Raw genomic sequence first — 20906 nt, forward strand, 5'->3', positions numbered from 1 at the left:
GGGAGCACGAGCCTGCAGCTCCTGCCTCGGCGGGTTGCGGGTGGCCAGCAGCCAGTGCCCCGCCCGGTTGCCCCGGGCGACCTCGACGGTTTGTTTTCGGAGCGGGACCCTCCCACGCGCGCCCCTGGCCAGCGGCGGGGGCGTGCGCCTCGTGGGCTTCGTTGTCTGCGCGTCTCCGCGCGGCCGCCCCCGCCCCGCCACCCCCGCCGCGGTGGTTCGGTCCCGGACGCGAGGCAGGAGGCGGCCACCGGAGCCGACGCCAGAGTGGGCGGCCAGCGGCGGGGAGAAGGTGAGAGGCTGCGGCCCGACCCGAGCGGGGCGCCCCGGAGAGGTGGTCCCCGGCGGCGGAGAAAGGGGCCTGGCCGCCCCGCCGCCCGGGGCTCCTGGTCTCAGCCCTGGGCTGGCCTGTCCCCCTGGGCGCCCCAGCTCCTGGAGGCTGGTTGGACCCCCGAGGAAACTCTGAAGCCGCCGCCCTGGCCTCAGGACCCCCTTGGCGGTCGGGGAGCCCCCTCCCCGTCGCCAACAGCACACCATTTCTCCCCCACCCAGATACCACCAGCAAAATGCCCGACATCAAGGAGAATGTGCCCCCAAAAGAACCTGGCAGAGGCTCCTGCGAGCCCGAGACCTCAGAACCGACCCAGGAAGACGAGAACAGCTCCCAGGACAACCCTTCGCGTAGGTCCAGGTCCCCGAGACCCTTTGGGGTGCCCCGTGTGGGTCCGATGGATCGCAGGGAGCCTGCCGGCTGGGCTGCAGCGCCATTGAGGGGACCACGTTGAGGGAGCCCCAGGTGCTCTCTGGCGCCCTCTTCTCCCCCCTGCGCCTGTCCCTGTCCCTGTCCTGTCTTCACTTACAGGCCTAGGCCCTCTGTGGACTAGAGGGCTTCAGAGAGTCACATCTCCGAGAAAGAAGCCACGTGGGATTACTTGAATCTAAGATTTGAGGCTGAGTCAGTTCTAAGCCATCTTTGGAACTTGAGTGGAAAATGACAGATATCTGGGGTTAATTTTTAAAAGAAACCTCAAATTCCCTAGATGGGAATTGTGTTTTTTAGGTACTTTGTTGGCCTGAAGTGATGCTGTCCTAGGCTCATACGCAAGCTCTGCACCCTGTAGATAGGTGTCCTTTGGTGTTCATATCAGGTCACCAGGTCTCTTCCACACTAACTGATACGTCAAACCTCATGGAGTCTCAAGCCATCAGTTTGAAGGGCTGCCCACGTGCAACAACTTGAGCTAAAATTCGTGAAGATGGACAATGGGAAAATTTAGTTCGCACTGAAGTTAAATTAGACTCATTTCTCTTATGACCACTCGGGGTCGCTGCTGGTTAACAAAACGCACCCAAAAGGCGCACCGGCGCGCATTGGACAGATGGGACCCGATGGGTGAAAGATTTTTTTTTCCTTACAGTGATTATTTAAGTGAATCCCTAGGTGAGATAACTCACAGTAAAGTGAATAACCATATTCTTTCAAAACATTTTTTTAAATTTTGTATATTTTGACTAGGTTAAGTTACTATTTTATCTTGAAAAATTCTTTGTCCTTGGAATTGTTTTTGTTTGTTTGTTTGGTACCAGGGATTGAATTCAGGGGCACTCGACAACTGAGCCACATCCCCAGCCCTATTTTATATTTTTTAGAGACAGGGTCTCACTGAGTTGCCTAGTGCCTCACTTTTATTGAGGCTGGCTTTAAGCTTGCTGCTATCCTCCTGCCTCAGCCGCCGGAACTGCTGAGATTACAGGTGTGCACCACCACCCCTGGCAGCATCTGGATTTTTAAAAATCTATTTTAGTCACATTTTTATCTCTAATTATTCTTGAACCCTCTTTCCTGAATCTTAGAGCGTTCCTAGAATGGCTTAGTGCTGTACTTGTGAATAACTGAATAGTCTTTCAAGGCTGGCTGTGAACTTTGATTTGTTACAGGGAGAAAATCCTTTAGTAAACTATTGTGGCTAATTCTCATTTAGCATTATAATTTAGCAGAGATTCTGCATATTTGTGTTTTGCCATTTTGACTGGAACTTTTTCTTAAGAGAAGCTGTAAAAATCGAGGGAATTTCGCCCACCCACTTGATGGTTCAGCTCAACTTTGTTCACCTAAGACTGAAATTTTTTATAAATGTCTAGAATCACATTTTCCCCTTAACTTTTTGGTTTGAAATACTTCAAATTTGTTGAAAGTTAAAAAAGTGAACACTTACATTACTTTTCTCCAATATTGCCTTTTTTCTCTCCGTATCTGTATTTTCTCCCCTATACTGTCCCAGAGACTCCACTTTACCTCTAAAACTTTATCATGTTTCTAAGAAGGGCACTGTCTTGTGTAAATTCTTTTCTATAATAACTTTTCTTTTTACATTTTAAAATCTTTGACTATAGGAAATTTTTATAAAAGCAGAACTAATATAATGACCCACCTCCATTTACCCATCACCCAGCTTTGACAGTTATCAGTTCACAGCTAGGGAGGCTGAAGCAGGAGGACAGCAAGTTGGAGGTCAGCTTCAGCAATTTAGTGAGACCCTGGCTCAAAATAAAAAAAAAAAAAAATGGCTGTGAATGAAAAGTTTCATTGGTGGAGGGCCTCTGGCTTGAATCCCAGTACTGCAGTGAAATGGGAGGACTAGAACTGTGGTTTCCAAATGCTGGTGCTGGTCTGTGACAAGATTCTTAGCAATATGAAATTATTATTAGCCCAAGGCATGGTAGTGCATGCCTATAATCTCATCTACTCTGGAGGCTGAGGCAGGAGGATCACATGTTTGAGGCCAGCCTTCAGCAATGTAGCAAGACTCTTTCTCAAAAAATGAAAAGGGCTGGAGATGTGGTAGAGTGACCCTCAATAATCTGTACCAAAAATAAAATAATAATAATAATAAATATATATGTACATATATATATGATATGTTATTGGCAATGAAATCATAAAGAGATTGTAATGACTTTTCCTAAAACTAAAAGTGAAATTGATTCAGCTTTAATTGCTCTTTATTTTGACAATTTTTTTTTTTTTTAGATTAAATGATCCTTTCTTTTACAAAATAATTTTGGCATACTAGAGGGGAATTTTTTTTACATTTATTTATTTATTTTTAGTTGTACATGGGCACAATATCTTTATTTTATTTATTTTTATGTGGTGCTGAGAATGAAACCCAGTGCCTCTCGCATGCTAGGCAAGCACTCTGCCACTGAGCGACAGCCCCAGGCCATAGAGGGGAATTTTTATTGCTTGTTTTTGCTTGTCCATAGTTGGTAAAGTAAAAGTTGGAAAGTTGTTGTCAGTTGCTTAAAATATTTTTGGAAATTTTATTACTCTGTGAAATTCTAAAATCTGGGAACTACTGCCTTAGAAGACTAATTGACACTGGCACTGTTCAGTGACATCTGAGTGTCATTTCCAGTGGGAATCTGGCTTTCATCTTTGGCAGGTAGCAGCAGAGGCAGGAAGTGAAAGGACTTTAACACATCAGTGTTTATTCTCTACAAATCATAAGTTGTTTCTTTGCAGTTTTGTGATTTTACTTTTTTTTTTTTTTTTTTTTTTGAGACACTTGGAATTGAACCCAAGGCTTCATACATGCTAGGCAAGCACTCTGCCTCTGAGCTACATTGCCAGTCTTTTTTTTCCATTTTATTTTGAGATATGATCTTGCTTAGTTTCTCGGGCTGGCCTCCAGTTTGCAATCCTCCTGTCTCAGCCTCCTAAGTAGTGTGATTTTAAGAGAATGAGAGTGTGATTTTTTTTTTAAGAGAAAAGTTTTTAGTTAGTTTCACTTAATTTTTTTTTTTAGAGAGAGAGAGAGAGAGAATCTTTTTAACATTTATTTTTCAGTTTTCGGTGGACACAACATCTTTATTTTATGTGGTGCTAAGGATCGAACTCAGCGCCCCGCGCATGCCAGGCAAGCGCATTACTGCTTGAGCCACATCCCCAGCCCTAAATTTTTTTTTTTAATTTCTCTCTCTCCCTCCCTCCCTCCCTCTCTGTCTCTCTCTCTCTCTCTCTCTTTCTATTTTTACATGGTGCTGAGGATCAAACGCAGTGCCTCACATGTGCAGGCAAGCACTCTACTAGTGAGCTACAGCCCCAGCTCTCACTTAATATTTTTTTTTAATAAACTAGCCTCTTTATCTTTTCCTTTCCCCTTTTGTTGGACTACCCTAAGAGTTTCCAGCACTGTCATAGGGCAGGGAGTTCAGAAAACATAAATAACTAGTATGTGAGTGAATCTGTTGTTATAACTTTGAGGCCTACTACCTTGAGCGAATCTCTGAATAAAATAGAAATTCAAACTCTTCGTGGGTTCACTTTTGTCCACCCTAAGTACTTTCAGTTTCAGATCTGACAGAGACAATCAATGAAGTTTCCAAGATGAGCAGCGAGATTGGATTGAATCGTGATTTCCATGGGGAGGAAAATTTGCCTTCAAACAGGTATGGATTCTCCTGCTTTCTCCATTTTGTTCACCCCAGCATCAGGGTTCAGCACTGATGGCTTCTGACCAGATTCAAAGCATGTTTGGTAATGATACACTTAGCGTTTGTGTTATAATACAGAAGATCAAGCCGTAATAGCATTATTAGTAAGAAGCAAATGTTATTTAACCAGCAAATAAATGGAATAACTAGCTGGGTGCATTTCAGATCTTCTCTGACAGACTTGAGGAAGGAGCCTGGCACTCGGCAAGCTTGGGGTTTGGGAGCATTTTTTGATTTCAGACTGAGAATGTTCAACCTGTATCATGATTTACAGAAGAATATTCACATCTCAAGAGCACCGAGAAAGGATTTGAGCGTTTCCAAGGAGTTTGAGGTGTGTCAAAGGAGGATTTAACATGGATGTCAAAGTAACAGTCTTAGAAATTCATCACAGGATTTTACGATGAAATACAGAGTCTAGAAGAAAATCCAGAAGCCTATACAACACAACCAGCTGAATGCCAGAAAGTTGCATATTAGTAACTGTTTAGTTGCAGGTGGACACAATATCTTTATTTATTTATTTATCTGTCCTTTCTTTTATGTGGTGTTGAGGATGGAACCCAGGGCTCACACATGCTAGACAAGCGCTGTACCCCTGAGCCACAACCCCAGCCCCAGATAGGAGGCTTTCATATTTAGCTTGTTTCTTAACTGGATCAAGGGGTTCAGAGCACAGCCTTTAACCAGTAGGACCAACAAAGCATTCTGCAGCTTCTGGGGCCCAGCATTCAGATCCTCAGAAATTAAAGATCCCGTTTCTACTTTGAATCTTGGGTCTCAGAGCAGAGGGGAAAGCCAGGGGGTGGTCTGTGACGTGCTTTTCCTGTAGACCTCATGGTAAGGGCGACTGTCCAAGGCCAGCAGGGGACCCAGCACCCATCAGCCCATGGGCAGCCCATCTCCTCACAGGAATCTTGTTTTTGGCTGGGGTGGGGTGGTGGTGGAGGGGTGCCTGGGGTTCTAACAACCTCTTGTGTTCACTGTTTCTAACATCAGGTTGTGGCTTTGGCTCAGAGGTCTCAGCCAATGGCCAATGATTTTTTGGGGGCGGGGGCAGTAAGTTGACATTTGCTGCCAATTTTTATCTGACCCAGTCAGAAATCTGAGGTGTCTGAGGTGTTTCTTACACAAAGAAACAAAATGGACAGAAAGCCACAGTTGCCCCCTGCAGTGATGACCACTCACTGGAACTTTGTTTCCTTTGAACTTGCATCTTGTGGCCATGAGCTAGGCAAACCCGGAGGCCAAGGGCCCTCTTAGAGCATGAAGTGACCCTTGGTACCCCCAGACCCAGAGATCAGGGAGACCAGTGCCTAAAAGAGTTTCAGATCTGAGAGGAATCTACTCATGACTTTTGGGTCTCCATGAGGAAGACAGAAGACCCCCAAAAGGGGGGGGAGGCACCTTACTTGCCTTCTTCAAGGGGGTCTCAGGGTCACCAGACATCTCCTTCAGCACCTTCCTAGAGGGGCCAGAACCCACCCCAGTGTTTCCTCTGGTAGATTTTCATCCACTGACCCCCAAATAGAGGTGCAGGGCTTACAGGGGAGCCTTAAAGGGAACTGGATGGAGGATCGGAGGTGGCAACAGGAGGAGGAGGAGGAGGAGGAAATGCAAGGATCCAGCCTCAGAGAAGCCAGTGTGGGGAGAGGAGTAAATGATCAGCAGGTGTTCAGAAACGGAAGGTCAAAAGCCGAATATCTTCTCTGATAAGTGGATGCTGATTCTTAGTGGGGGGGGGGGGGTAGCAGTGAAGGCAGTCTGGTTTGTGTAGAGGGGAGTGAGGGAGGGGTGGGGCGGTGGGATGGAGAGGACAGAGATTGAGATAGACATGCACGGCTGCACTACTGCAGTGAGTCTGCACCAGGTACAGAATGAGAAGCTGTGCTCCACTTGTGAACAGTGTGTCAAAATGCGGTCTACTGTGGAATGAATGAATAAATAACAGGGGTTCAGTTGACTGAGAAATTTCCATGCGAGAGCAGGAGCCTATAGAGAGAGAAATGTTACAAAAATGATACCCTGAACGTCAGCCTTTGATTGACCCGAGTTTAGATCCTAGAGCTCTTTTAAAAAATCTTTTTCCTTCTTTTTAAGTACAGGACAATTCTGTTTTTAATATCCTCATTCTTAAATATCTGTAAACCTCTGAAGGCAAACAGGGAAGTTTCTGTGGCTGATGAGAACAATTGGTGGACTTTGAGTTGCTTGTAGAATCACACTTAGGTCTTTATAAAGATTCAAGTTGCAGCTGAGTGCCGTGGCGCACGCCTATAATCCCAACTGCTCAGGAGGCTGAGGCAGGAGGATTGCAAGCTTAAGGTCAGCACCTTAGTGAGTGCCTGTCTCAAAATAAAAAATAAAAAAAGCTATAGCTCGGTGGCTGAGTGGTTGCCCAGCATACATGAGACCCTGGGTTTGACTCCCAACACTTGAAAAAAAACAGTCGCAAGGCAAGGGGGGTTGACATTAATTTTTTTAAAATTGGGTGGCAGCCTACTGTAATGAAGGGGCTGACCCATCTGTCTGTCATCTTGTCTTTCATATCAGAGAGCAGATTTCCAACTAAGATGGAAAAAAGATTTTTCTCTGCCCAACATAGAGCTATTTGAAGTGTTTGAATACACCACTTTCTTTCTCTTTGAGTGTATGGTTCCATTGTTGCTTAGGAGAGAAGGAAAAAATCTCTTATGCTCAGAATAAAAGTCAGAATTCCAAACCAACAGTACATGTTCAGGTGACTCAAGGCACAAGTATAAATCAAATTAATTTTTACTCGAGACCAAAACTAACAAAATCTTTTATGACTTTTCCCAAGGTCTTCAGAAGAGGGAGCAAAAGATGCAACCCTTTCACGAGGCAGACCATTTGCAAAGATGGGCAAGAAGAAAGAAGAGCTGAGACAGCTCAGTGGTCGGTAGGCGGCGGCCAGGGGGTGCGGCCCCTGCTCCTCCCTGACAGGGTCTCAGGGTTCCCACCTGGTGGGTGGCTGCCTTCCCACAGACCCCAGACACACTGACCCCATCGAGGAACAGTGAAACAAGAAAACAAAAACTGTTCACAGAGGAGGAAGGAATCCCTAACAATGAGAACCCCAACAGCCGAGCATCACACAGATTCAAAACAACAATTCAAACTAATTTTTCTTCAGATGTTTTTCTCCTGAATTTAAGGAATTAATGTACTAAAGAAATAAGAGTTACATTCAGTGGAGTGGAAGTTTAAACCAGGGACTCAGAGATTCAAAAGGTCTTCTGATTTAAAGAATTTTAGCCAGGTGTGGCTAAAATTAGCACGCCTGTAATCCTGTGACTTGGGAGGCTGAGGCAGGAGGATCATAAGTTATAGGCCAGTCATAGCAACTTAGTGAGACCCTGTCTCAAAACATCAAAAGGACTGGGGATGTAGCTCAGTGGTTAAGCACCTCTGGGTTCAATCCACAGTACAAAAACTAAAAATATTTTTAAAATTTGTTCGATTCATTAATTAATTGAAATAGGGTCTCACTAAAATGCTGAGGCTGGCCTTGAACTTATGATCCTCCTGCTTCAGCCTCCCGAGTTGCTGGGATTATAGTCATGTGCCTTGTCCAGCCATTATTTAATATTTAAAAATGAAGTTGTGACATTATCAGACAGACCTAAGATCAAGCTAAAGGACAATCCTTAGGACTGAATGTATTGTCTGATGGTAAGAGGGACCTCATCTTTCCTCATTGTTCATTTTCTTATTGTTGAGGGTATGTTTTGGGGTAGATAGAGTGATTCTCTCTTTTAACCTAGTCACAGTTCAGAAGGCAAGGTCAAGGAGACAATGCACAATGACTTTTGGGACCATCTTAAGGAACAGCTAACAGCTACTCCCCCTGACTTCAGTTGTGCTCTCGAACTTCTGAAAGAAATCAAAGAGGTGAGTGACTTCCATTTGTAAATAGAAAGTTCCCAGATATCCTGAGCTAATACTGAGTATCAATGACTAGCAAATCCTAACTGAACATGGTCCATCAATCAGTCACACAGAAATTTGAACAGGAATGGTTTAATATCAAAATAACTCTGACAACAGAATTAGAGAAATGACGGTGCTTGCCAGAATTTCATTCCTTTTTATGGCTGAGTGATATTCCATGCTTTGGATAAACCACATTTTCTTTATTCATCAGTTGATTGACATGTTTGCTTCTGTCTTTTGACTACGGTGAATAATACTGTTATCAACATTGGTATACAAGCATCTATTTGAATCCCTGCTTGGAATTCTTGTAGGTGGATGCTTAGAAATGGAATGGCTGGATCATATGGTAATTTTATGGTTGACATTTTGAGGAACTGCCAACTCCTCCACAGCAGCTGTACATTCCCACCACCAGTGCACCAGCGTTTCAGTTTCTCTACGTCTTCGCCAACACTTTACATATTCTAACTTTTTTTTTTCCCTTGGTGTGTAATACTGAGGGTTGAGCCCAGGGTGATTTTACCACTGAGCTACATCCCAAGCCCTTTTTATTTTTTATTTTGAGACAGGATCTTGCAAAGTTGCTGAGACTGGCCTTGAACTTGTAATCCTCCTGTAGTAGCTAGGATCACAGGCATGCACCACTGTGCCTGGTGCTGTGTTCCAGTTTTTTGATCATAGCTTTCCTAATGGGGGTGAAACATTATCTCACTGTGGATTTCACTTGCGTTTCTCTAATGGCTACAGATGTTGAGCACCTATTCATGTACTTACTGGCCATTTTTACATCTTTGAAGAAATGTTTACCCAAGTCTTTTGCCCATCTTTAAATAGGGTGTCTGCCTTTTTGTTGCTGACTTTTAGGTGTTCTTTACACATTCTAGATACTTTATCTTTGTAGATATATGACTTGCAAATATTTTCCTATTCTTTGATTAGTGTTTTCATATTTTTTTTTGTCTTATGATGCTCAAAAGTTTTAATTTTGATGAAGTTTACCAAATTCAGGATCATGAATAAGTCTATTGATTTTTTTCCTTCTCTGTAGTGCTGGGGATCAAACCCAGGGCCTCACCCACATTAGCAAGTGCTCTTCCACCAAGCCATACCCCAGCCCTTCCTATGATCTGTTTTAAGTGTTTCATAGTTTCAGCTCTTAGGTTTTAGATCTTTGATCCATTTTGAATTATTTTTTAATAAATAACTTCATTCAGCTTCATTCTTTTATGTGCAGATATTTTTTTCTTTTATGTGCGGTATTTTTCCAACACCATTTGTTGAAAAAGATGTTCTTTCCCCCATCAAATGCTCTTGGCCTTGCTGTTCAAAATCATTTGACCATGTTTCCTTCTGGGATCTCTCTCTGTTGGTCTATATGTCTGTAGTTTTTTTTCCATTAAATGCTTGGTTGCTTATGGGCCATTTTATTTGATGATGTATTCCTGTTGTGCTTGTCCACTGAGATTGGCTGGGTCCGTCACACAGCACCTAGCTCCTGGTGGGAAGCTCAGCCCTATGGTCACTTGATGCCATAGGCTCAGTAGGGAGCCATTTCTCAAAAGGCAGATAGTTATCTGCAACGGAGGGTGTCGATGTGCTTCAGAATCCCAAAGGTCTATGTTGGGATTCTCCTACAGTTGCTTGCAAGACGTTTCTTCACAGCATCCTTGATGACCACGGACACTTAAGGTGCCATTGGGTCTCCTGGCTCATAAGACCCAGGCTGTAGAGTGGCTTGTGCTGCCGTCTGAACTTGCTGCAGAGCCTGCTCTTGCTCTGCTACTCACTGGAGATTTGTAACCTTATGAGTGATTCTTAACGAGTAAACTCGAATCTGGTGTATTGCCTCAAACATCCAGAAAAGCCTCCCAAGTGTGCTTCTGTTGTGATGGTAGTGGTTTGAAGGTAGCAACTTGTTACTTGTTTTTCGTCTCGGAGGGGATACCTGTTAAGCCCAGACCCCTGCAGCCGTAGAAACCACGAGGTGTGCCGGCCTCTGAGTGTATGTGGGGGTGGTCTCCGTCTTCTGGTCTGCATCATCTCTTTGAGGCGTCTCAAGCGCTCACTGTGTCCTGCTCACGGGATCCAGGGGCAAGTGTTGGAGTTCAAACCTCACTTACGGGCCGACTTGTTGGTCAGTCAGGGTACGGTAGGAGGCAGGAAGCACGCCTGGTTTGAACAGAGACGCTTCTGAGATGTAGGAAATTGCTGGGAGGAGAGGGCCGGAGCCAGGGAGGAAGGCCCTTCCTCCTGAGAATCCCTTTGGTGCCTTCCATGCACAACAGCCTCCCAACCAGCAAAGGAACAGGAGTTCAAGGACCAGCCCCATCTTCTCAGAGCAGGCGCTGCAGGGCTGGTTTGGAACAGTCTCCCAACTGGTAACTGTCCTAACTCGACCGTTAGGATAGGGAGTGTGAGCAGCGCCGTCTTCTCTAATGTGAAGGTGGACGGGGACCTGCTCTGACACACAGCGCTCCCCTGGATGAAGCCTGGGGCCCAGGCCTCGCCACAGTGTGTGTTCCAGAGGCAGAGAGGTGAATCCGAATCCCTGTCCACCGGGAACTTACATTTTGGGGTTTAACAGGTGACTTCAGGGGCCTCTGAGCAGCTCCCTGGTCTGTTTGGTCACTGCCTCTCCAGGAGGCCTCCCTTTACAACTGAATGGTCACATCATGTGATGACATTTGATGTTTGTTGTACTCTGTACTTCTTAATCACACTCCTTAATTTTATTCATCTCTTTATCCCATTTTGTATAGAAAATGTTACATTATTGCTATAATTGGTCCTCTTAAAATCTGAATTATCATTGGCCTCTAAATAAAGATAAATAATATCCTATAAGGAATTTAGAGGCTCAAATTGTGTTCCTCAAAAGATACAGGCTGGGATCCACCTTTTGGCCATCTCACCAAGCAGTTCCTGTCACATACGCAGGAAGGAGAGAGGAGGGGAGGAGAACAAAGGAGGCCCAGGATGCCCACCTCCTGGGGTACCAGGACACCAGCTATGGCCCCTCTCCCTCCTGGGAGAAATCTGTTATCCCTTTTAAAATAAACCCTTCTTCATATTCTTAAAAAAAGATATAACCTGGATGGCTGGGGCTGGGGCTCAGTGGTAGAGCACTCGCCTAGCACGAGTGAGGCCCTGGGTTTGATCCTCATCACCACATAGAAATAAATACATAAAACAAAGGTGTTGTGTCCATCTACAACTGAAAAAAAATCTTAAAAAGATACAGGCTGTCCCTGGCTAAAGGGGTGGCACAGGGCTGGGGTGTGGCTCAGGGTAAGAGATTTCCCCACTGGGGAAAGTTGGGACTCTGAACAGAACCGGACTCCTCTTGACCTTCTGTCCTGGGCAGATCTTGCTGTCACTGCTATTACCACGTCAGAACCGCCTGAGAAGTGAGATTGAAGAAGCTCTGGACATGGAGTTGATCAAGCAGGAGGCAGAACACGGAGCCCTGGACGTCCCTTACCTTTCAAAGTACATCCTCAACATGATGACTCTGCTGTGCGCTCCGGTCCGAGATGAAGCCGTACAGAAACTCGAGAACATCACCGACCCCGTTTGGTTACTGAGGTGTGAGACTCATGCTGACCCCCGAAACCTGCTCCTGCCCCGGCCGGGGAAAGTGGAGCCAGACACGGGTCATAGCCATCGTCTGGGCTGACTCTTCCCCGCCAAAGACCTAACACCCCTGTTCTCCTCTCGTCTTTTCCAAAGACGGCCCCATCGTGGCCTTGTCTGTGGGGGACTCCGCTGTGTGACATGCTACCATAAGACAAAAATCCTCTCTCCTAAAGAGTGAAGCCATCCGTTCCCCGGGTTTTCTCTTGCCCATTTCACATAGTCTAAGGGTCAGTGATGGATAGCTGTAGGAACTAAGGAACCGAGACCCAGGAAGAGAAAACAAAGAAGCCGCCATTGCCCAGAGAGTCAAAATAGCATCCCCTGTAATCCCACTGCGCGGAGGACACCCCTGACAAGCTGGTGTGTCCCTCCCTGACCACCCTTTATAGGCGACAGCAGAATGACCACTGTGGGAAGAGACGGAGCTCTTCCTAGTTGTGCCACTCCCTCCCTCTGGGCTTCGGGTCATGTCCCGTGTCTGTAGACGTGGGAGGTGGGACTGAGTGGGTCCTAAGACCTCCCCGATCCCAGAGAACAGAGACGCCATGACCGCCGCCCAGGTGGGCGTCCCTCACTAGATTCCCTTCATGGTGTGACTGTTCTGTCTCCCGTGTCAGAGGGATCTTCCAGGTCCTGGGCCTGATGAAGATGGACATGGTGAACTACACCATCCAGAGCCTGCAGCCACACCTCCAGGAGCACTCCATCCAGCTGGAGCGGGCCAAATTCCAGGAACAGCTCAACAAGCAGCCGAGTGAGTACATAGGCCGCGAGGAGCGGCGGAGGGGGGGAGGGGGGGAGGGGGGGAGCTGATGAGACCTTCCCGAGCCCATACGGACTCTTTTAAGAATAGAAAGTTTCTCCCTCAGGTAAGGGGAGGGAGAAGGAACTTGAAGACAGAGAGACCCCAAAGCACTTACTTACTAACCAGGACATTTTGAAAGGAACCTTGGTCTTCAGGCCCCAGGGGAAAAGGTGCCAAAGATGCTGTCACCCCCGCTCCCCGCCCCAGGTCTCCTGGACCACACCACCAAGTGGCTGACGCAAGCAGCGGCCGACCTGTCCACTCCACCCTCCGCGGCCCTTGACCCGCCTGACTCTTCCAACGTGGCGGGCCCTGCGCCAAGTGAGGCAGCCAGCAACTCGGAGCCCCTGAGCCCCACGATGGTGCTGTCCCAGGGCTTCCTGAACCTCCTTCTCTGGGACCCTGAAAACGAAGAGTTCCCCGAGGTAGGAATGTGGGGGTCTTGCCTTGGTCTGTATTCTGGCCTCTGTCGCCACCGTGCTCTCCTGAATGACCGCTGACCTCTGCTCCCCAGACCCTGCTGATGGACAGAACCCGGCTGCAGGACCTCGAGTCCCAGTTGCACCAGTTAACCATCCTGGCCTCGGTCCTGCTCGTGGCCAGCAGTTTCTCTGGCAGCGTTTTGTTTGGTTCACCCCAGTTTGTGGATAAACTGAAACGCATTACCAAGTCCCTGATGGAGGAATTTAAGACCAGGTGAGCGCAAGGTCTCTTAGAGTAGACGGTGAATCACTGCTCCCTGCCCACCACAGACCACAGGCCCTCGGGGGCCACCCACAAGCAGTGGTTTCTTTCCCTAAGTGATCTTGAGGCTTGTGACAAAGAAAAATAAAACTTTCTTCCAAAAAGGGTAGTGTGGAGGATGCTTAGTAGCAAAGGGGTCGTTAGACACCAGCCCTTCATTGTTGTGGGAACGTCACGGCTGGTGTTAGGCATACCCAGGAGTTGGTCAGTCAGCCACAGTGACTGAACACCCCTGAGTCCAGGCAGAGAAGAACCAGAGGCCAAGGTGAGGACTGGGATGTGACTCAGAGGTCACGCCGAGCCTGCCCGGCACTACAAGGCTCTGGGCCAATTCCCAGCATCACAAAAACCCGACCCCACCAACCCCAGAAGGACAGGATTGTAACTGATGAGGTAGGACAGAGGACCAAGGAAAATCTTTAAAATGTCCATATAAAGGCCACGGACAAAGGAATGTGGATGGTGGCTCCTGGGGCAGAGCTAAGCCCCTTCCAGAGTTGGTTTTATAGTCTGTCTTCCAAGGAGTAGGACGTGGTACTGTGGGTGGAAACAGGTGGTGTCTTCGAAGGAAGCAGAGAGGACACAGTACCTGGACAGGGGCCTGTCCACGGGGCCTGGGCCTTGCCAGGGGGTGGGGCTGGGTAGATGGCTGGGACTCGCTCTCAACTGGGCCTAAATTCCTGTGGAGTTTGCTGTGTCTCTGTGCCTCTGCCAGGGTCACCACTGGGTGCCAGCTGACTTTCTTTCCTGGTCTAGGCCTGAGGAGGCTATGAAGACTGTGAGCGAGCAGGTGTCTCAGGAAATCCACCAAAGCCTCAAGACCATGGGCCTGGCTGCGCTGAGCAGTGAGAACACGTCCTCTCTGACAGGGCAGCTCGAGAACATCGCCAAGAAGGAGAACTGCGTCCGCAGCGTCATCGGTGAGTGTCCCAGAGGGAGTGTCCCAGCCCAGAACGTCACTCACTGAACCACAACAATTACAGACCGGGTCACTGGGCAGCCGCCGTTTACCAGGCTGGAATTACGTCCCTTTGCAGTTCAAGGACTGACTATGCTCTAAGGAAGATTTGCTCCCAGGGATTCATGACCCTTTGGGTGTGGGATATTGTCCAAACTGGACACGTCACCCTGGCCCACTGGGTGTTCTCTCAACTGTAATCTGAGACCCTTGGCATCCCCCAGTAGGGACATACACACACACACCCCTGCCAACAAGAAATTATTGCTGGGCTGGGGTGCCGCTCAGTAGGACAGTCTGCCTAGTGTGCATCAGGCCTGAGTTCCATCCCCAGCGCCACAAAAACAAAACAACAAACAGTGTTGCTGAACAGGCTGAAACCCATGTCCCCAGGGTGAGGAATTGCCCTGTCCACCTGTTGGAATGGAGACCCTGGACTTGGGCAGCTGAGATCCTCCTGCAGGCCAGATTCTCAGTAGGATGGACTGATGGCTACTTAGGCCTTCCTGAACTCTCAGAAACTGACCCTTAAGTGCTGCATAACCTCAGCAAAGCCACCTTCCCTTTCTGCGGGGAGTGGGCGGGCTGCTTCATCTCTGAGCTTGGAAGGCGGTGAGTGGAGTGCAGGCCCAGTGCTTCTCCCTGAAATCTGCCCTTTCCCCCCTCTCTCTCTTCCTGCTCACAGATCAGCGGATCCACTTGTTTCTCAAGTGCTGTTTGGTTCTTGGAGTGCAGCGATCTCTGTTAGACCTTCCCGGAGGCCTCACCCTCATTGAGGCAGAGCTGGCGGAACTGGGCCAGAAGTTTGTGAACCTGACACATCACAACCAGCAGGTGTTTGGCCCCTACTACACGGAGATCCTCAAGACCCTCGTCTCCCCGGCTCAGGCCCTGAGCGCCAAAGTGGAGTCTCTCTGATAGCACCACTCAGAGCCCTGGCATATTGGACTCAGGAGAAGGCCATCATCTTCCTGGGTAACGTCACCTTGACTGGCAGGGCAGCGAGGCCTGATCCCCACCGCCAGTATGCCAGGGCTGAAGGGACTAGCAAGTGAATGCCAACTGGTCCAAACCCATTCACCAATGAACATTCAAACTGCAAAGTAAAAGAAAAGAAAAACAAAACAAAAACAACCCTCCACTCTTCCTGTGCTTCAGCTGAGGTCAGGCCCTGGCCCTCAGCCCAGAGCTAGCTGAGAAGTCAACAGGCCCCATGTCCCCTTCTTTGGCCTTAGGTCCCCTTTAAGCACGTGCAGCTGAGCATCCAAGACACTAGGTCCTAGCATTAGTTTCTCTTAAGGGTGAAGCATTTCTCTGAGAACTCCCATGGAATTATCCATGATGTGAGTCTAAGGACTTCTCGGGACGCCTTTGTTTCGTCCAGTTCAGATGGGCAGAGGGCATGGTTGGAAGCAGTTAGGAAGCTCATGGTCAGGACTAGATTCCCCTGAAGGTTTCAGATGATCCCAGAAGTAAAGGAACAGGAAAAGCTGGATGCCCATGGGCGCTGGGGACAGGGATCAGCACTCACCGGTCCTCCCAGGTTGTCGGGGTTCAGCTGGGGCCTTTAGGTCAGTTTTCCTGGTCCTGTTCTCTAGCCCAGCGAGTCTCCTGCTCCGTCTCTGAGCTTAGAACACCTGTTCTTCAGACAGAGGGATGATTGTGCTCAGAGGGGGCGGGCTTCCCTCCAGCTCCCCTCTGGTCTGGGAGGGGCTCCTTGTCACTGATAGACACCAGTCGGGAAGGTTCTAGGAAGGACCTGCTTCTCTCGGACTGTAGGTTTCCAACCCATGGTTTTCAGGCCGACTGCAACAGAGCAGCCCCAACATAGAGTGGTTGAGATGAGGCAGGTGTGATCCAGATGTGATCTCTTTGTAATGGACAAGAGAACATGAAGGTGCACTAGGGTGCCTTCTCAAGGGGCGGGAAGATCAACAACATTCGCCATTCAAGAGACGGAGGTGTAACGCTCTGAATGTAGCAGTGGCAACACGGAGAGATTTGAGTTCTAGATCTAGGGCTCTCCCCTAATGGAGGCCCTTTGCTAGAGGATAGAGTCTAGGGGTGACCAGAAAGCTGGGGGCGTGGATCATTCCAAGTTTCCAGTCTCCTACCTGCACAGCCTCAGGACAGGGGAGCCCAGAAAAGGTGGTGTGTTGAATAACAGTGAGGCTTGGTGAACTGGATTCTCTGATTTGCAACAATCTGATTTTGAAGCCATCCACATTTTGGAAGCCTCAGGCTCTTAGAGGCAGAGGTGCTCTTGAGGGATTCCTGTGGGGAAGAGCACGGGCTGTGGCGCTGACGCCGGGCTGGCAGTAGAACCTGACTTTGTACTCAATCATTAAAATCTGGAATAATCAACAAACTAGATATTTCGAATTGTTTTTTCTTGTGCTTCTACATGGAAGAGACAAGGATCCTGTCTCTAAGTCCATTCAATCCTCCTCACTGTTTTGAGGGGATTTAGTATTTTTTTGTATTTTAAATTGTAGATAGAACATGAAGTTTGCTGTTGGTGATACTGAATCATTCACAATGGCATCCAAGATCCTGGCTAAGTCCAGAACATTTTCATCAGCACAAAAGGAAATTCCATTCTAGTGACAAGTGGCTCCGTCCTGTCCCCTCCTCGCCCCTGGTAACCACTGACCTGCTTTGTGTCTTGATGGGTTTTCTGATTCTGGATAGTTCACGGATCCTTTTGTTTTCCTTTGAGCCACGCTGGTTGAGCCCAGGGCCTTGGACATGCTAAGGCAAGACCACCACAGAGCTGCATTTCATTCCCCAGCCTTCGCGTGTGTGCTCTGGGCAAGCGCTTTACCAACACTGAGCCACATCCCCTTCTCCCCAGCCCTTTCTACAAAACTTATAAGACAGGCTGGCCTCAAACTTGGGATCCTCTTGCCTCTGCCTCCTGAGTAACTGAAACTACAGGTGAGCACTGCTGTGTCCAGCTCATGTAGCTTTTCCTGACTTCTGACTTCTTTCAGTTTTCAAGATTTATAATGTAGCGTGTTTATCATGAAAAAGTTGTTTGAATGCTTTTTCCTGAATCAAGAAATGATCATGGGGTTTTCTTCATTGTATTTGTGTGACATATTAACATGATTTGATGTTCCTACGATGAATCACCCTTGCATTCATGGGGTAACACCACTTGAAAATGGTGTCTGGTGGCTTTTTTTCTGGAGATGGGGGTCTTGCTATGTTGTTCAGACTGGCCTCCAACTTCTGGGCTGAAGCCCTCCTCCTGCCCTAGCTTCCTAATTGGACTGCAGGTGTCTGCCACCGTGTCTGACAATAGAATCCTTTAAATATGCTGTTGGATTCAGTTTGCTAGTATTTCATCGAGGATTTTTGTGTTCTCATAAAGGATATCATGTTGTAGCTTTCTTGTGTGCCTTTGCCTGGCTTGGAATTAGGGTCATTCTGGCCTCCTGCCAGAGCTAAGAAGTGTTCTCTCTCCCCTTCTCTCTCATTTGACAAGAATGGTGTTAGTCTTTCTTTAAATGCTTGCTAGACTTCAGTAGACCAGGGAAGCCATCTGGTTGCAGAAGTTTCCTTGTTAAAAGCTTTTAATTACTAAACTCTGTATCCAATTTTTTTTTTCTTAAATCAGTTTTGGTCATTTGAATGTCCCTGGGACTTGATCCATTTCATGTAGGTCATCTACTTTGTTGACATACAGTTGTTCATGGTGTGGTGTTTTTTTTTTTTTTGTAATTTTTTTGTTTGTTTGTTTCTGGGGGATTGGTAGTAAACTGCCCCCACCCTGCATTTCTGATTTTAATTACTGTATATTTTTATTATTTTCAGTTGTTAGCAATAACTGCTAATTAATAGAAATTGTAATAAAGGTTTGTGAATGTGGTCTCTCTAAAAGTATTTCATTGTCCTCTCTCTCCTTGTTCTTGTGATGAGGTGGAGTGAGGTCGGGGACGTGGCGTTTGTCTTAGTCTGAACCGTTATTGACATTCTTATGATCTGTCAGCAGGATCCTCTGTTTGATTGTGGAGTGTTGAGAGGGTCTGTGCAGGCAAGGTTGATAACTGGAGCTCCTCAGTCGTTAGGGCTTTTCCTGACACTTGTAGTAAACAACTTGATGTCACTAATTGGAATTTCTCCTCATTGGAAGTTGTTTTTGTTTGTTTGTGTGCAGCGGATGGCGCCCAGGGCGTATGCTCTGCCACGGGGCCATTGATGAATGTCATTGCATCATCAGGAGTGAAGACCTTCTAGAACTGCACTTGTGTCTAGATCGATTGCTGATTGTGAGAGCTCTACCACTGCGCCCCCTTTTAACTCATCCAAGTACGGCCTCAGAGTTTCCATCCTCCGGTGATCATATGGGTGATTCAATGCTACCTTCCATCTGAGGACTGTACTCTGTAACTTTGTCCTTTTGATGCATTTGAAACACTTCAACACATTTCAGGAATGTCCACATCGAGGTTCTGCTTGTCTCTTCCTCTTCCTCTTCCTCTGTAAATGACTAAACAAGTCCTTCCTGTTCCTTTCTTATTGATACTTTTCAAGACTCGTGATATGTTCTTCCAGTTCTTCAAGCGTGTTGTCAAATCCCCCTCCCACAGCTTCTCTGGCTGCCTGGATGATATTTCTCACTTTTGTATCAATCTCTGGGAAAGCTGTGAAGTCACTCTTGATTCGATCTATATGTTCTTCCTGCAGGTATTTGCAGTTTCTGGTTTTAATTCATCCATTGCAACTTTGAAGAACGTTATTGCATCAGCAGGAGTGAAGACTTTCTAGAACTGCCTCATATCCAGATGAGGGTCTGCATCAATTACTGATTATGAATTTAAAAAGAAAAAACAGGCTGAGGGATGTGGCCTTGGAAAACTGAATAATTGCCCTGGCCACGGGGCTGAGGCAACGAGGTTGTATTTGAACAATTGGAATAACAACCTTGATATTGTCTTTTTTTTTTAATCTTTATTTTTATATGGTGCTGAGGATCGAACCCAGGGCCTCGCACGTGCTGGGTGAGCGCTCTACCGCTGAGCCCCAGCCCCAGCCCAAAATTGTCTTTTTTAATAGCAAACAGATCCAGAATGGCCAGCTGCATTGTCTAGTGATCGTAGGACTTGAAATTCCAGCCCTTCCTCTGCCACACGCTCTCGTTACTCCTGGGATGAAACGCTCCATCAACAAGATGTCTGTCACTTGTGCTTCCTCAGCAGGTTGCCAGACCTGGGCAGGTAAATTCTGCCTTTGGGAGTACACGTGTCCCCTTCTGCTTTACCCCCGGCTTTAACATGTGCCCTGTGGCATTGCCATGCAGAGTCCCTCTGTCCTGCCTCGTCCCCTCTCTGGTGCGTCCTTTGCTCTTGTATGCAGGTGGGTGCCAGTGAGCGCCTCTCCCAGGAGAGCCAGGTTCCCTCTCAGCTGATGACCCTGTGGTCATGCCCTTTCTCCTAACTTCAACCCTCCTGGAAATGTGCCAAACACAGCCTTGGCACTAATTTTTGTATTTTTCAGTCCACAGCTGATCTGGAATCTGTGTAACCATCCCTCAGTCATAGTAAATGGCTTGATGTCACTTGTTGCAGGGTGTCCCTGGCTGAGGCTTTTGTGTAGCTCCAGCTCTGTTTGGCACAGTGTGGCCAACAGCCATGGAACATTTTCTCTTCATGTTTTCCTGCAAATTTGATGCCTTTTCCATCACAACTAATTCATCGTACACGGTGGCCATGACTTTTGTATGTATGACAGGAGAAGTAGCTGGATTTCTTTTCCCTTCGTCATACATCCACAGATGAGTCTCACTGTAGATTTCAGCAACTCAGCACGATGTTTTTTCCTTTATTGAGTCAAGAGTGTTCACTTTTCACTTACGGGTGGCACTTGTGGCTTCTCTTTGGTACATGCAAATTGTCAGTGTCAGTACTTGTCGGGGTTTGGACCTGGAATGTCCCCCAAAGGCTTGTGTGCTGAAGGTGTGGCCCTCAGAGCAGGGATGTTTGGAACGGCTCTTGGGAAGGGACTGGATCATGAGGGCTCGACCTCATCAGTGGATTAATGGATCATTGATGGATTCATAATTTGGCATTATCAGGAGTCGGTGGAAACTGGGTGCTGGGGCCTAGTTGATGAAATAGATCAGTGTTGGCCTGCCCTGGAAGGGTCATCTCTCCCGGGCCCCTCCCCCCTGTCCCCTCCCCCCATCCCCTCCACTTCCCCGGGGACCATGAAGTAGCCGCTCTCTTCCACCAGGCGCCCTGCCATGATCACTGACTCAGCTCCAAGGCAACGGAGCCAGTTGACGATGGGCTGGAGCCTCTAAAACTG

The 20906-nt window shown here is 47.5% G+C and overlaps 1 protein-coding gene across 3 annotated transcripts; it reads left to right on the forward strand.

Annotated features, from left to right (window-relative positions):
• Positions 1-557: 557 nt before the first annotated feature.
• Tcp11 (t-complex 11) lies at positions 558-16891 on the forward strand. 3 transcript variants are annotated; one of them, XM_046464512.2, is made up of 9 exons: positions 558-678; positions 4341-4449; positions 8286-8406; positions 11816-12036; positions 12705-12841; positions 13100-13317; positions 13407-13588; positions 14393-14556; positions 15280-16891. In XM_046464512.2, the coding sequence occupies exons 1-9, from the start codon at positions 564-566 to the stop codon at positions 15510-15512; spliced, it is 1500 nt and encodes a 499-aa protein (XP_046320468.1). In that variant the 5' UTR covers positions 558-563; the 3' UTR covers positions 15513-16891. The 3 variants fall into 3 exon arrangements, with proteins under 3 accessions (XP_046320468.1, XP_046320466.1, XP_046320467.1); XM_046464510.2 differs by having other exon boundaries at positions 564-678; positions 4356-4449; XM_046464511.2 differs by lacking the exons at positions 558-678; positions 4341-4449; positions 8286-8406 and having other exon boundaries at positions 11842-12036; positions 15261-15469.
• Positions 16892-20906: the final 4015 nt, after the last annotated feature.

The sequence above is a fragment of the Marmota monax genome, unplaced genomic scaffold, assembly GCF_021218885.2.
Source record: "Marmota monax isolate L192 unplaced genomic scaffold, Marmota_monax_Labrador192_F-V1.1 WCK01_AAM20220418_F8-fsc00211, whole genome shotgun sequence".
Taxonomy (NCBI): Eukaryota; Metazoa; Chordata; class Mammalia; order Rodentia; family Sciuridae; genus Marmota; species Marmota monax.